This window comes from Perca flavescens, chromosome 12 (genome assembly GCF_004354835.1).
Source record: "Perca flavescens isolate YP-PL-M2 chromosome 12, PFLA_1.0, whole genome shotgun sequence".
Lineage (NCBI taxonomy): Eukaryota > Metazoa > Chordata > Actinopteri > Perciformes > Percidae > Perca > Perca flavescens.
The window spans coordinates 26,748,899-26,766,530 of NC_041342.1; the positions used below are offsets into that span (position 1 = coordinate 26,748,899).

At 38.5% G+C, this 17,632-nt stretch overlaps 1 protein-coding gene across 1 annotated transcript in view; it reads left to right on the forward strand.

Annotated features, from left to right (window-relative positions):
• The window catches only part of pappa2 (pappalysin 2), a 98,474-nt gene that overhangs the window by 61,414 nt on the left and 19,428 nt on the right, over positions 1 to 17,632 (forward strand). The window contains exons 18-25 of the mRNA XM_028593758.1: positions 32 to 206; positions 3,870 to 3,935; positions 4,023 to 4,119; positions 4,921 to 5,098; positions 9,101 to 9,317; positions 11,674 to 11,842; positions 13,990 to 14,122; positions 14,988 to 15,109. Coding sequence (XP_028449559.1) covers positions 32 to 206; positions 3,870 to 3,935; positions 4,023 to 4,119; positions 4,921 to 5,098; positions 9,101 to 9,317; positions 11,674 to 11,842; positions 13,990 to 14,122; positions 14,988 to 15,109 — 1,157 coding nt within the window. The remainder of the gene's footprint in view (positions 1 to 31; positions 207 to 3,869; positions 3,936 to 4,022; positions 4,120 to 4,920; positions 5,099 to 9,100; positions 9,318 to 11,673; positions 11,843 to 13,989; positions 14,123 to 14,987; positions 15,110 to 17,632) is intronic.

Consider the following 17,632-nt stretch of genomic DNA (forward strand, 5'->3'; position numbering starts at 1 on the left):
AGGACTACTTGAAACCCTTTTATCTACCTAGGCACACATGACCTCTCCTGCCATCGGAACCCGTTGGTGGTGAATGTGACCCATGACCTTTCTCGACCCTTCTTCATCACGGCCTCTGTTATTCTCCTCTTCTCCTCCCCCTTTGTGGCAGTGGAGAGTGTGGCCCTGAGGACCTCCTGCCACTTCAGCACCTTCGCCCTGACCGGGTGCGCATCAGAGGGTGGGCTCTCCCACAACTACCTACTTAACACACACACACACGCATGCTTTCACACACACAACATGCCAGTAATGGTTTCATACAGTGCTTAAAAAGGGACCATTTGTACACATTTCATAATATCGAACACAGATATTGAATGTTCTCATTAAAGCATGGAAAAAGTTAAAAACAAAGTAATATACAGGGCTTATGCTGCGTTCATGCCACCTCGGAATAACAGGCACCGCCCCCCTGGTTACGTTGTTTTTCCGACTGGCAGCGTTCACATGGTCGGGATGAATGTTCTTCTTCTTCTGTTATATTGCCGTTTGGCATAACAACTTTTTGCATGACTGCCACCAACGGTTGGCTGTAGCCTAGAGCATTAGGTGTGTGAAAACATGGAGGCCACAATAACAGTAGATTTTCTGCTGTTTTCTTATACGAGCATCCAAACAGCACATCGCCAGGTGTTTGTTTGTGTTATCTGCAGGACAACCAACGGGAAAAGACACGGATAATGTGTTGTTTTTCTATACATAGGCCTATTTATGAATAATTTTAAACATATTATGTCTGTGTATGTTTTTTGGCAGAGGCATTTGTCCACAATAAACAGTTTATTATGATTGAAATATGTTCAGTAAACCAAAGTTGCCTCCATCAAACGTCAGTTGTCAACAACGCGTCACCAACTGGGGAACTCGGGTATCAAAATCCAGCCCGAGTTTCCCACCTCTGATTCCCACAGGACGTTACGTGAATGGTGACGTTTTCACTCGGAAAAACGTTTTTACGATGTCCATGAACGCACGTAACCTGACTCCGCCAGATGGATTGCTTCGCATTTGCTCGGCATATCCATCTGGGAACTTTCCGTTGGAGAACTTTTGGGAAGGGGCGGAAATACTGGTTAGCCGATTGGATGAACCATCTGTCTATCACCTATGTTGGTGATAGACGGGCCAAATCAACCAACCAGATCCACGAAGCGTATGAAAATACAACCACAAGCCCCTGCTGCTGCAGGCAATGCATAGCTCGTTAGCTCAGCATGCAAGCAACATGTCGGTAAAGGATATTTTCCGTTTGTGTAACGAGAATTTAGGAATAAAAGGCACCCTTTCAGGTTCCCGGTCCATATTCCAAAAGAAGGATCGAAGAGAAAAAGCATTAGTGAGCGGCTAACAGAATTAGGGCTACCGCTGTCTGAAAATACTGGTTAGCTGATTGGATAAACCATCTGTCTATCACCACCTAACCCACCTCAAAACCAACGCTGATTGGCCCGGTTGTTTGGCTAACGGCTCCAAATTTTCTCTACCTCAAGATGCCAGACTGATCTGCAAGTGGAAAACTGGAGCTCGCCAGATCAGGACGGTCTCACAAGGCTAGAACGCACGGTAAATTTTAGCCGGAACACGCCGGAACATGTTCCGGCACCTCGGACGTTGGATCCGGAAACTTTTTTATTGGATCCGGCACCTCCTGTGTCACCAGGAAAAATTAATCTCCTAAATGAAAAAATAAACTACTGTTTGTGTAGTGTTGTTATCTGTTTTGTTAGTCTTTATTCCCCATTGAAGTTCCACAAAAATCTTGTGTTTGCATTTTCGATGTGTTTTGAGGTGAATTTTCAGAGTAGACTGAGGGGGGAGAGGCATAGGCGTTGATTTTGGTGGGGACGGTGGGTATGCGTACACAACACTGCCTGTCGGGACATTCTGCTTAACGTGAAAAAACTTAACGTGGTTTAATGTACCTCAACAACGATCAATGATCACCAAATTTCTCATGGCGATATCTTGTAATGAACACTTAAGCCTGTCAAAAGAACTAAACCTGAAATCCAACGATTATATAAGTTATCTCACAAAAAGTTTTCTTCTTCATTGGCGCCTATGGTGAGGAAAAAGCTTGTACCTAAACAATGATCAATGATTACCAAATTTCTCTCTCATATTGCTCCTCCTAACCACTGAAAACTGTCAAAAAAATCTAACCAGAAATGTGGTGATGATTGATTATTGTTTAGGTACATTAAACCACGTTAAGCTTTTTCATGTTATAGGACTTATGAAGCCCATGAGAACTGTGGGGAGTCAACCAACAGCCACTCCACTGCCCTGCTGAAAATGTGAAGCAGAAACGCTACATGTCAGATAACGTCCATAATAATTGGACTTTGGGTTCGATTTTTTGACAGTTTTCAGTGGTTATGAGAAGCAATATTAGAGATAAATTTAGCAATCATTGATCATTGTTTACGTACATTAAACCACGTTTTTATTCATTAGTAAACTACAGGACAGCGTCTTTCAAAACATGACCTGCGCGAAAGAGAAAAAAAAAATTATGAGTCATTGTACCCAGCACTTCTGGAAATGTAATTCCTGATGAGTCTCTGTCCCCAGCACATTTCAAACCAAACTGATGAGGGACAGAGGGAGGGGAGACACTTCAACAGCGCGCCGCTGCACTTCTAGTGACACAAGCACTTGTGCTAGTTGAGATTGCTGTTATAGCCTCATTTAACTCAGGGGAAAAATGTCAAAAAGACAACAAAGTTTGCTTAACTTGTTCAAATACGCTAGCCAGTCGGATCCCAAACAAGCAAAAAACGTTTCTGCCGATCAAGAATGTGGAGACCACGGTTGTTTTTTTAATTCAATAGTCCGATGGATAATTGCTGCTTGTGAAAACGATTGTTGCAGTGTGTATTTAATTTAATTTTTTTTACATTTCGCATCGTTGCAGTGCATGTTCTGAAATAAAAATAAACATTGCACTGATGTACACACAGCGTTGTTTAGGTATTTTTAGTCAGAGAAGCTACTTGGCAGTGTATTTTTTATTTTTTTGTTCCGTTACCTCCAACCCCTGTTTTGAGTCGCTGGATCCACCCCCCCCTCTGCGCTCCGGGACCTCCCACTTTACAAATTAAGCACTGGAAATATATAAAATAAATATTCTAAAAGCAAGATTGTCAAGTGTTTGGAAGTTTGACAAATTGGTTATACAAAAATAAAAACAGGACTGTTCATTTGGTACCTTTTTTAGAATAGAAATTTTAGAATCCATTCTAAAACTTAAAAAAAAAAAAGTACTCCACCGATTTAGCATTGCACTCCTACTGTATACAATTGTCAGACTCAAGCTGGACAGTTTAAAAAACAAGGATGAAAATTGATGCAGCAGAACCGGAGATGTCGTCTTTTTTAATCTACACGCTTTTTTCCTCAAGTGACATAATTTGAGTAAAAGCATTTATCAAAGGTTACACAGCTCCTTTTAGACCGACAAAAGGCTTAATTTTTTACGTATGCAGTAGTACTCCCCAAGACCTGTAAACTGACTTTGATGTGTGAAATCGGTGGAGTTCCCCTTTAATGTAGTGTACATTTTAGTAGGAAAGAAGCACAATCTCAATTGGAAAAAGATAATTTGCAGTTTTTTAAAAATGTAAACATGTATGAACAATTAATGTTCAGTCTTGGCATTTTTTAATTGATAGCCTCCCAAAACCTTGGAGTATTCCATTAATTTGATAGAATTTGCTTTCCAAGAAATAGTGATTGTTTAGGCCTCCTAGTTGCTTGCTCTGTCTCTCCCTGCCTCTCATCCTTCTCCTTCTCCCTCTCCCATCCTCCCTCCTTCCCGGAAATAGCTGTTTGCGGCAGCCATGTCAAATGGACAGCTGCAGTCCTCCCCAGTTAGAGCACGCCTCTGTCAGGTAGGCCCTTTGGAATCAAACACTTAACAATCAGCGAGCTGAAACAACAGACAAAAGAACTATCTATATATCAGTGTGTCTCTATAGGTGTACAGGAGGAGGGGAGTCCTCTCACTGCTCTGTTCAGTGTCACCGTGGTTTCAGTATCACTGTCCTCAACAGCAGGGGAACCCTTCCCCACCAGGTACACTGAATAATGCATCATGTGTTGCACTGTTGAAATACCATTTTACAATGTCCTTTCAATGTTACATTATTGCCTGGTTATCCATTGATGCAAAAGTATATTATGCAAGAAATAGTTGGTTGGATCTTGACATTTAACAGAGATGTAAGAGGGACAGCACCAATGTCTCAGGAGAAAAACATTGACAGACAAACAGTAGGGCTTTCAGTGTTTTAAATTCTAGAGTAGTCCAACAATAATTTGTTCCAATATTTGTATTCTTTTACTCACTCAAAATGTGTGGTTGCATCCTCATTTGCTTCCAAAACCTGGGGTAACTTACTTACTACAGATGAATGATGAGGGAAACTAAACAGATTTAATGTCTCAGTTTAACAGATGTCACTGAATGTCAAAGGAAAAGCCCAATGAATTGTCTACAGAATTCAGACAGAATGTTAGGAATCATATAGAGTACGTAAAGGTAGAACCTCTAAAAGATGAGAAATAGGGCACAAATCAACAAAAGGCTGATGCAAAGGCTTGACTATTGTGATGGGAATCAGCAAGGACCTCCCCATACCTAATTGGATTAATTCTTAAGGTCCTGCCTCCATATCATATGCAATTCTTTGGATCAGTTTTACTTTTTAATAATAAACTACAAAGAAAATTTGATTAACACTTTTAGTGATATTGTATATAATTAGTAAGATGTTTCAAAAGACAGGCAGTGCATTTTCAGTAATGTTTACAAGATTTGTTGACCATTTTTTCCTTCTCACTATTATCTTTCTTTTTTTCTTTCATTTATTCAAGAGAGAAACACATTTAGAGTGTTTCCACGGTGCGTGGGATCACGTAGTTAGCTGCCAGCCTGTAGATTGCGGCCTGCCCGATCAGTCTCATGTCTACCACGCCATATTCAGTTGCCCCTGGGGAACCACCTTTGGCAAACAATGTTCCTTCACCTGTGGATCACCAGCTATACTACAAGGTAAGTCATAGATTTGTCTATTCTGCTCTACTCTAGTCCAGTCTATTCTTTTCCAGCCTATTAGTTACAGTCCAGTCTTGTGTATTGTTAGTATATTTTTTTGTTAAACAGCAATGGATGAAGAATAGACAACTGTAAAATACATTGTCACACTTGGTCACACTTACATGTGCATTACATTTACATTTGGAATACCAACACTATCAGGCTAACCATGCAAAGACAAACCTAATTTTCAAAAATTTCCAAAAAAACATATTATTATTATAAAACATAAGATTATGATACTGTTATCACCTCCGCCAAAGAGGTTATGTTTTTGGCTTGGTTTGTCCGTTTGTTGGTTTGTTTACTGAAAAACTACGAAACTTTGATGGAAGGGTGTAGCATGGGCCAAGGAAGAACCCATTACGTTTTGGAACAGATCCGAATCATGTGTGTGATACACACATTATTAACATTGTGAGATAGGGCATTTGTGCTGCATTCATGTGGTTTTGGAATAATCGTGAGAAAATAGTTCCAGATCATATTTCATGGCTCCGCTGATCCGTTTCCTTTGACACTCGTCATGCAAATACTGGTTCAGCTATCAACGGGTTGTTTAAATGCTCTGAGCAATGAAATACAACGCATCTTTTTTTTTAGCATCTATGCTGTTTCCACATTACGACTTAAAGCTCATGAACACACCAAAGTCGGAAGAACAACTTCCCAACTCGGGAAATGGGACCATCCAATGAGCATGGGAATGCAGCATTGGCCTTGGTGGAGGTCTGCGCTTTCCCAGTGCCATTCTAGATACTTATTGGCTGCTGTTTCCATTGAGATAAACCAAGTTTCAATGAGTTTTAATCAAACGGATCATTTAGAATTTGAAGAACCTCATTTGACAAACACACTTCTTGAATTTCAATTATTCACATTACTGAATGATAATGTGGCCAACATTTCTCTATAAAATAATACCTTTCAATTAATAACTAATTTCCGTTGCTGCTACAACCCGCCTTCTGCCAGTTACAGCTCAGTCTAGTGAACAGACAAACCACAGCAAGATGCTTCCACTAGTTACAGTCCATAAAATGAAATGGACATTAAACCTTAATTTTACACCATTACGTATTAAAAGTTTTTTTACAGGGCGAATCCTGTTACAGTTAAAGACAGTGTTTAAAACAAATTAGTTTAAAACAGCTAAGACAAGGGGAACTAATCTACAGTGTTGCAATAAAATCACAGTGGAAATGCCATTTACGAAATCTTCTCTCACTGAAGCTCACAGTGCTTCTCTTTGCTTTATGGCCTTGAAAATGTTAGAGTGGACTGCACAAATTGAAATTCTCCATGAGCGCTGATAGAAACATTTACAGTACATGGCATATTCCTGTTCCCTTTACACACTACTCAGATATCCACAAAGTTTTTAAAAACACCACTTGCACCATAATGAGCCAGAACAAATATTGCCTGTGGGCACCCATAATTAGGAGCACCACCACACGCACAAATTCATAGTTACATCCCCTGATTGAATGCAAGTTACGCAATGTAGTAGATGCTTCTTGAAGTGATTTAGATGGAACAAGCGTGATGTCCACACACTTGTGTTTGTGGTTGGAAAGCCTCAGTGAATGCTCAAATGTCGTAGTGGAGTCAGCAGTTAGACCCATGTATTCATGAACTAAATACAGATTGTGCAGAAATAATTCTATTTGTGGCTTTTGGTTTCGTGAGATATGTTTGAAGGCCATAATGCGTCACTCAGCACACTGTGTAGTTCACAAGAATATATTCAGTACACACCAGTACAGCTGTAATGGATTTTGATCATCACAACACCGGCATAATGTTTAAATAGCTTATTAAAATATGATGCCATGTTAAAGATTCATTACATTTTATAGACCTAATAAACATTTTGCAATGTTTAGGGTGTTATGATTCTCCACACATACAACACTCATGTGAGCTCATACAGGCATAGAAAATATTAGCTTTGGGCAACATTGAAGACATAACTGTACAAGACAGAGCCATTAAACAAAACCAAAATGAACAACACAAATGAAATCATGCTGTTGAATTACTTGTGCTTCTCCCATGTATGTCTTTGTGTTTTAGTTATAGTGCAGAACATATAACCTTTTAGAAATGTATGTGTTAGAATCAGAATTAGTAATACTCTCTGGGGGAAAATTGGTTTACGTTCAAGTTTCTCCCACTCTAGATTACAAATAAATATAAACATAGAGAAATTCTAACAAAAATAGAAATAAGTATTTAAAAACATGAGCATTATTTGCTGACAACATCATTTTATTCTTAACACTTAAACACATCCATACCAGCACTGTTAGATCTAATTGGCCTGTTTGGTAGTATCTCCGGATATAAAGTAATACTTTAAAATCATCACTAATGCTGCTTAACAGAAATGAAAGACAATGTATGAACCAATACTTATTTACTTACAAGCTCTCATCTAATTTTACATATTTGGGCATCAAAATAACACCTCATTTAGAATCTATAGCACCAACAAACTATGAAAGAATGTTTAAGAAACTCACAGTACTCTTTAGGAATTTTTTACGGAATAAGAAATGTATTTGATTCCGCTTATCTCTGCTGTATCTTCCAGTTGATACTGGGGGGCTGAAATGTCCAAATCTTTATTGGTGCTATTTAGCAACACAATTGAGAACTATAATGCTCTATTTTTCTTCTGGAGATGCTCCATCACGGATGGACATTGAGTTATGCTACTTAAGGGACTATTGTATTTGTACCTGTATTCAGTCAAGCTAAAGTACTTAAGAACACATACTGCTCACCCTATAGTTCTTAATATGTTTAAATAATAATGCTGAACTAGAATGGCACTTGCAGAGCGCAGACCTCCGCCAAGGCCAATGCTGCATTCACATGCTCCTCGGATGGTCCTGTTTCCTGAGTTGGGAAGTTGTTCTTCCAACTTTGGTGTGTTCATGAGCTTTAAAACGCAATGTTAAAACAACATGAATGCTACAAAGAAGATGTGTTGTGTTTTATTGCTCAGAGTGTTATTGCTCAACACATTGACAGCTGTTTTCAGTATTTATGTAACAAGGAAGAGCAAAGGAAACGGATAAGGTGAGTCATGAAATACTGTATGATCGGGTCTGTAATCCTGCTGACAGACAAACAAACCGAGCCGAAAACATAACCTACTTGGCGGAGGAATATTAGTTGAAGTAAGTTAGTTAAAAAATAGGTAAATAAGTTAGCAAGGCTAAAAGGCTATGCTACTTTTGAAAGATTAAATCATACAGTCTTCGTCTTTCAAATGAAAAGTGGAATTCATAAGCGATGAAATTGCACACCATTAAATTCAATACACAGGGCTTTTGCTGCTATATTGTCCCTTGGTCTGGTATGACCAGTATCTTATTGGCTAATGTTAGGTAATGTTTGCAAACTTCATATAGATATTAAAGTGTAACTGACATTACTGAAGGTTAAAAAGTCAGTTGTAACTTTATGACTCTTCTCTACTTGATATGGTTGCAAGTACATTTGAGCACGTTACAGAGAAACATTTTTAAGTGGTTTACGTGGCTGTCGCTTCTATGTCACCCGGATCGTTGGTCTGATTGGTTGAAGGACTATCCAATTGCGCCCAAAGGCATTTGAGCGGCATCCGTTGGTGACGCCCCTTTGGAAATGAGCTGTGAATTAACCTTTCCCAGACCCACTCTCAGTTGAGAAGGGTCTGGTGTCAACCAGTCTAGCTAGTTCAGGCTTCTGTAATCCTCCTGACAGACAAACACACCAACAAACAAAAAACAACAAACTGAACTGAAAACATAACCTCCTTGGCAGAGGTAATAATAATGTTAATGCCATGCCATTTTACAACATTGTTTACCAAGTATATTTTACTGTATTGCTTAAATGTGTTATACACACTTTGCTTCCTCTGTCCAACTGTACTCTGAAATCCCCTCCCTCCCCCCTAAGGTGACAGTGACAGGTTGGTCTGTTTGGAGGACGGTCTGTGGTCTTTCCCAGAGGCCTACTGCAAGATAGAGTGTCCAGAGGTTCCAAACATACCCAATGCCAAGCTGTTAACAGCAGACTGTCTGGCCTCAGGGCACGATGTTGGCTCTGCCTGCCGTTACAAATGCAACCCAGGCTTCTATGTAACAGGGAGCCTCAAAAAGAAGACACAGAGGAGGTAAGTGTTTTTTTTTTTTTGGACTGTTGGCAGCTCAGTGGAGAGAGAACTGTGCTACAGCTGCCATGGTTTGAAAGGGCATTTATACTAGCATCACTCATTATGAAAAATGTATGTATTAATAGCTGTGTGTGTTAAAACATCCATGATAGAGCAAATGCTGTCTCCTCTTTTCTGTCTGTGCAGTGTGTTCTGAAACCTTAAATTATGACTGAGATAGATTTTTTTTTTTAGGCATATTATTTTTTTTTTATGTACAAAAAGAACTGTTTATTATTATGTTGATATATATATATATATTGTGGGTTGTGCCACACTTTAAATACTAGTAAATCTGTGTAGACAGCAGACCAAAGTAAATGCAGTATTTTATTACGCTAGCTCCCTGCGTAATGGAGGAAATTCCTTCTTTTCCTATATTTTACAAGATTCCCATTACGCACTGCTTGATGAAACTAGGATATTTGATTTAGATATTTTATGCAACCGTATAACAATGCATCACATGAACACCCAAGGGCAAAGTATTAAATATCAATGGGTGCAATTTAAAGAGGCATTTTCTTTGGTCCATCATCTGTGAAACTATTTTCTGCTTTGGAACAAGCTCACATTAAGGTCCAATAAAATATGTACCGCTGCTAACTGGACCTCGTCATTACTACGCCAATTGTATTCATTGGGTAACTGCTCATTACTGAACACAGTTCACATGTTGTTAATGAGATGAGGGTTTCTAATAGGAGGAGACACAGCCTCTGGGGTAAGTTTATATGCAGCTTTTGATGGAGTCAGCTATCTCTCTTCACACCTTTCAGTCTGTATTATTATTATTAAGTAATGTAGCGTCTTGAATTCTAGCCAGTTTTCTTTTTTTTTGGCCAGTAAAAATATACATTTTATAGTTTTGTATGCATTAAATTTCCACCAAATACAGTGGGAAACTATCTTGTATAAAGATCCATTTGCAGCTGGATATCTTTATGAGTTACGCTTTCACAAATATATGTGTAAACATTTTAATAACCCCTGGTGCTTTATTAGTCCAACATGTGAAAGTAAACTGCAGCAGCTATTAAAGAGCTTTAAACAGGATATTTACGCTTACCTTTGACACATGTATCCACATAAATTTATATCACATACTGTTGCATTTACACACTACGTGCTCCACACCGGAGATCTTTTTTTTACTGTAGAATGGGCACTCTGTATGTGTTTCGTTATTTAAACAGTAAAAGTAAAATGGGACGATAGAGTATGTGTGGAGGGGTATAGAGTGCATATGGTTCTACTAAGGCTGTACCAAGTGTCATGTTTTTTACAATCAAAACTTCTATTCAGATTTTCGAATGAAGCTTTGAATGTCTGTTGTCATATTTTATGACATCATCACCCTAAAATAAATCCTACATTTGAATAAAGTGATTCATCAGACTAAATGAGCTAGTCTTACTGATTTACTCCTAAATCAACTTTCTTTATTTACTAAAACGTATCAGTTTCGTCAACATGTACGTAGGCAGCAAGGGCATAAAATAATGATGAATAATAATTGCACCCTTAGGACTAAAGCAACATTATGGTACAGAAATAGCAATAAAATAAATTGGAACATTTCAAATTAAAGTCCAATGCAGAAGTTCAGTGTGACCAACACTCACTTCTTATGCTAAATCGGGGGCTGTAACCTAGGTAACTATTTTACAACTAGCCTAATGTAGCCTGACAAATGTTACTTAGATTTTGATTCATACATTTTGACTTTTGGACTTTACAGCGTTCTGGAATTATTGCATGTTTTGATCACACGAGTTAGAAACAATTCTATTCAGCCACCACTGGAATCTTGTTCTAAAAATAGCATAATATTAATAATATTAGAATGAATGAAGCTTTGAAGTTTCAAACTATTTGGTACAGCCCTAGGGAGCAAAAGGGTTTGTCATAAAAAACCTCAATACACTCGCCATATCTTTAATACATATGTCCACTTTGGTGCTCTGTATCACTGAAGAATACAACACAATAGGGTTTCAGCCACCATAAAATGTTACATTTATTTGTTTTAAACTCTGATAGGTTGATCATCTCTGTGAAACATCCTCTAGATGCATAGAAGGAAAAAACAACAACCAAGAACTAAACATGAACTCGCGATGAAGAACTCTTTGAAACTCTTTGAAACTCCCATGAAAGGAAAACAGTACTGGCTACACATTGGCCACATAACCCATATGCTCATTATTGCTTGTAGCTAAAAACTCTTGAATGTAATTCAAATCCGGGAAAAACTTAGTGTTGCCTATAAAAAAGATCACTTGGATATGTTTTCATTTGCTCCTATTGTCTCTAGGAAGTACTTCAAGTTGGAGTGCCTGGAGGGGGGGCAGTGGGAGGAAACAAATTGTGAGTCAATATCCTGCCCAGCCCTACCTGATGTATTCCAGGGCATGTTTACCTGCACCAATGGCCTGTATTATGACAGCCTCTGCACCCTGCAGTGCCCAGGTGCCACAGAAAATGTAAGATTTTAACAGTTGTCTGTTTAGTCTCCAGGTCAAACGGAAGTATTTCTGGTCACATCAATAATAACACAGTAATGTGAAGTCAATTTTAGATCAGTTAGACAAGGTGAGACACTTGAGTCGTCTACACTGGATTAAACTTGGTCATGATGTAGTAAAAAAGAAGCCAAATTCTAAAAGGAGGTACAGGTTGCATTACTGTGGAAATGTGCAATAATAATCTTCATATCTTTGCAGTGAGTTAACATGGTAAACCAACATTTTTGTTCATCAAATATGCTGCACCAGAACTGGTCTAAATCTGCATTTTTAAATGTTGTTTATTTTTATTTTTTTAAGACTATTTTTTGGGGCATTTTAGGCCTTTATTTATATAGGACAGCTGAAGACTTGAAAGGGGAGAGAGAGGGGGAATGACATGCAGCAAAAGGCCGCAGGGCGGAGTCAAACCTGCGGCCGCTGTGTCGAGGAGTAAACCTCTATATATGGGCGCCTGCTCTACCAGGTGAGCTACCCAGGCGCCCTTAAACATTGTTTATTGTCAGACATAACCCCCTACAGCCATTCCTCTCAGGACAACAGACACCACAAGAACTGTATGCCCAGCAGCTGTGGTTTACAGTAATTATTTATTACATGCTGTAATTTAAAAAAAACAACACATCATTTTTTTTTATCATACTGTCTCTCGGAATATACCTGTAATCACCCTCTGCCTGAAACACTTCGTGTTAGCGGCTGTCTCTTTCTTTCATTGCATGACTATATCTGCAATGGAGTTGAGTTTTCATTAAAACAAAATTATGAATGGTGTGATAACTGCATGCCCAATTATTAGCACACAAGTAGCGGTGTAAGAAAAAAATCGATACACTTGAGTATCGCGATATTTTATTTTGCAATACTGTATCGATTTTTAAAAACACAATATTGATTTTTTATTATTATTTTTTCTTTCATGTAAGACACTGGTTCACGTTTATGTTGTGTTCAAACCCCCTACCGCTAGATGACTATGCTGAGACGCACCACTAGTGTCCTTGCCTAACAGTGCCTAGCAGTGCCTGACTTTTTGCTAGAAGCTAACAATGTAGCTTTGGCTGAACTTTGGCCTACTTTAGCATATACAGATTTGCTCACTAAGAACCTGTGAACCACAATCCCAAACTGGCAGTTTGATTTTCTGTGTACTGAATTGTTTACTTAAAGTAAACTTATTTGACTTTTATGCACATCATGTCTTTTTTAAATATTAGTTTTTCTAAAATTATACTATAAAAAAATCCCAATATATCGCTTTAAATATATTCGTATCAATATATTGAAATATATTGCAATATATTGAATCGTGACCCATGTATCGTGATACGTATCGTATCACCAGATTCTTTCCAATACACAGCCCTACATACAAGGCCAAGTTACAACATTGCAAAGGCTATTTTTAAACCAAGGTAGTCCACAAAAAAACACACCGGGGCTACATTCACTTACAGCTAGCTTCACGGAGAACGATGAGGCAGGACACCATCACCGACCAGCAGAAAACACCAGATCTGTAGCTCAATCACTAGTGAGCCTGTTTGTAACCGGTAAACGGCCGGCAATGTGATCTTCACCTGTTTAACTGACTTTACCAAATAGTACGCGACTGTCCTGCTATTTTTACAGATGTGTAAACTCACCACAGACAGTTGCCCTGTTCATGGACTCAGGGTGCTTGCTGCTAAGAGTGAATAAGGGAAACATTGGAAAGCATATTTCGCATTATTTTAAAAGAACGGGAAACACTGATGTATGACACTGCCAATTAGATTAATTGTTAATCGAAGGTGCCAGAACGCCGTTTCGGAACTTTAATCCCTGACCATAACCTGCTTTATAACAAAAAAGACATGGAAATCTCACTTTTTACAAAATGGGACCTTTAAATTCCTACAGTCAGTGATTAAATCATTATTTCATCATTGTCTCATCGGTCGATGCGTGTCTGTATTGGGAGCTTCATGTTTACCCATGTAACTGCTCAACAATGTAAAACAATAACAGAATTAATAGACCAAATTATGGTTTCTCTTGAGCTATGTAAAGACAGAGCAGCAAAAGTATAGACCGCATGAATTTTAGTATCTCTTTGTTTCCAGAGGGAGATTCGCTGCACTAAGGAGGGTGAATGGACTGCAGAGTTCACGATGTGCTCCAAAATCAAGGGATCGTGCTCTCTTCCTCCGGATCTCAACTCTGTAGAGTACAGCTGTGACCAAGGGATGGATGTCGGTGAGTGTAACCCTTCTTTCAGCAATGACAGTGTAATCCATCAAAAATAAACAGTGCTCATTATATTCTCTTCCATCTGTCAAACTAAATAAAGCCATACACAGTAGCCTGCCTGGCAGTGACGGACCGGGATAAAAAAACGGCCCTGGCATTTGCAACACACCGGCCCTATTTTTGTCAATAACCGAGCTTGGAAATTAGTAACTTTGCCTTCCGAGTGAATCTTTACACGCACCTCGCCGCAGTACAATCTTGAATATCTGTGGCTGCATGCATAAAATAACTTATCAAAATTAACCAAATACATATTATCAGTAGTGGCCCATAGGGGCCCATAGGGGTCCATAGGGGGCCACCCTTCTGGCATTTGCCCAAATTCCAGATGGCCAGTCCGTCACTGCTGCCTGGTCTTTGGCTTGTCTGGTTACACACTACTTGACTGAACAGACAAAACAATCATGGCGGTAGAGAATGTTTTTGTCAACACTTGTGCCTTTTCTCCTCTTCTCACTTATTCCTCCTTTTCTATTGATACCCTTTGAGTCACTGACCAGCTCAAGCATTTCATGTAAATACAGAGGCATTTTTAAGCATCTCTTCATAATGACCCCATGATAACACACACACACACACACACACACACACACACACACACACACACACACACACACACACACACACACACACACACACACACACACACACACACACACACACACACACACACACACAGTATAAGTCCTTGCAGAGTGATGGTTGCCAAAAGTCCAGACCACAGGTGAAGGCATGGTCTAAAGTTATGTGGTCTGGTTTTTTTTTATCAATGTTTGAACATCTGTTGTTTTTTTTATCCTTTTCCTTGCAGGTGCTGTTTGCTACCCAACATGCATTGTGGCTCAAGACATGGATCTGCGTGACCCGGTGGTGCTGCCCAGTGGCACTACAGTTGACTCTTTAAAGCACTGGATGCTACCAACCAAACTCCAGGTGAGGTTCTTCATTTCACAAATTGAAAAAAGTAAAGCACTGACTGTGTACTGACTGATTGTTTGCTGCCATACCAATAAAGTTTTGGCCTTTTACAACAGCAGCTTAAATGCTGTCTGTAAAAGATTTGAAACCAGCTTTATCTGTTTAAAAAAAAAAAAGATTTATCTATTGCCACCACTGTTTTCTCTTAGTACCAATGGGTAATTCACTTCCATAAAGTTGGGGAACTTGAGAGAAATAAATAATGGTCAAATTCAAAACTACAGAGCCCGACAAGACCTTTAACTGCTAGTATAGCTCAAGCTCCAAAATGCTAGATCCCACCCATAATGCAACCCTTAAAGTCTTTCATTAGAACCTCCTTGCCTGGCGAATGCCGACATCTTTCAATCTCCAGTTTGTAACTCAGGCTGTTTTTTGTTGTGATGTCATTCAAGTATTTCTCTCATAGTTGAGAAACATGAGACTATATAACACACGCTTTCCCTGTGACTAGATATGATCAGGCCCAAAAAAATCTGGCTGTCCACGACCGACCCGAGCTTGAACTAAGGCAGCAGTTTTGGGCCTGAGCCCAGCTAAAAACCTGAATTTCCACTGTAATTTTCTTTTTAACATTAACAAATTTATTTCAAGCTGAAGTTTTTGAAGTCTTTTCAGTGCATTACCAGACATTTTTGACACAATATCCGCCTTCTTGAATGTTCAGCACAGCCCAAAAACATATGCGTCATATGCCACATTAAACAGATTATATAACATTTCTCCTCATTAATGATGGCAAGTGTCTAGAGAATATTCTAGGCAACAGCTGTCAGTGACATTAGTTTTGAACAGCAGTGTAAAATCAATGAGACAAATGTCAAATGTGGCTATATAATTTACGATAAATATCATGGCCCTATCAGGTTTGGGCATAAAATCAAAGCTCTACCTGTGACTAATGAAGTGCCCATATAAATGTTAACCTGCAGAACTGTGGATGACTATTCCTTTGAAATTGTTTCTTCCCATCCGGTTCTAAATGCTGTTTCAGAGGATCTTTTGTAATTTTGTCTTTTGGCATGGCCATTGTGCTGATATTATGTATCTTAAAAATCACATTATCTATTATTGGCAGCTTAAGTGCAGTTTTGCAATGCAGTTAATCTGTGTTGGTATGGAAAAATCTATATTTGTCACACTACTATTGATCACAAACTGCTATTCAATATATACATATACTTATATGCTTCAAACCAATGTCTATTGGATCCAGTTCAATATTGTATTTATTTATTTATTGTTTATTTATCAGGGACATTACCTATAACATTGATTAGATTGATTGTTTTAAATAACCGCAACTGAGCAAGGGGTTGTGGTTTTGCTACCATTTGGAAACTCTTGGCAGGTTTTGTAAAACAGTTGTTTTGCTCGCTCGCTGCCATGCGACCAGTCCAAGGAGCCGTGAAACCTGATCCGTTGACACTGAGATTTTTACACAACAACATCCATCAGAATGAATAATGCGTACAAACATCTGGTGATCTGTACAACAGCATGGGCTAGCAGCACTACGCTACTGCTCCAGACTGACTCATTAAAGCACACAGCTCATTGCAGTTTATGACAAAGACAACTCATTTGGGAGACAGTCAACATACAAATAAACATAGAGGATTTGCTGCCATAGATATTTGCAACAGAATTAACATCTCACACTTTGTTAGCTACCTTCAGTATTATTATTTATATATCTGAGCTCTTATGTTTTTATGAGCATTAGAGTCTGGTCTGTGTTTCACTGTGAAACATAAAAGAAAGGAGCAACAAGTGCTACACCAATGAAAGGGACGACACAAAAGGTTTGTGCTTTGTTAGTTTACAGCCAATGGTGTGTGAGAGGATAGATGAATGGAGATGTTGACTTTTGGCTTTACATTTACCGTGAATTGTACTACATGGTTTTTAGCTGCAACAAAAGGCATCCCCATCGATTCATACAGATCCAGATACACTGGAAATATATTATTACCACATTAAAATTTAAAAAGGAGCTAAAAAATATTCTTCTGAGTCCTTAGCAAATGTAATGTGAAATCAGGTCATGCGGTGAGATCATTTTCAGCTCTTTCTAATAAAGGACTCATGTTTTTGAGTCTACTGAAGTGATCTGCCACTTTGTCTGTACAGAAAACTGCAGTGGACATTAAAATTATCTTATCATTATTAGCATTTAAAAAAGCTTTTAAACAACACCTTTCCAGTTTAAGTCTTCATGAGACTAAAAACACTTTTTAAAATCGATATATTTTGGAGTGTCTAAATAAACTAAATACATAAAGTACAGAATGTTTTTTTCTTAATATATATTATCTCAAACTCAAAGGTCTTAATGCCTAAAAATGAATCCCTCTGTCAAACTGCAGCAAGACTTTTGAATTCATCACAATATGTGCAAATATTTTTCACATCAGATGTTTGACTGAATCTTTGGCAAGACGGTATCTTTTATTTTTTTTTAGAAAAACACTTTTA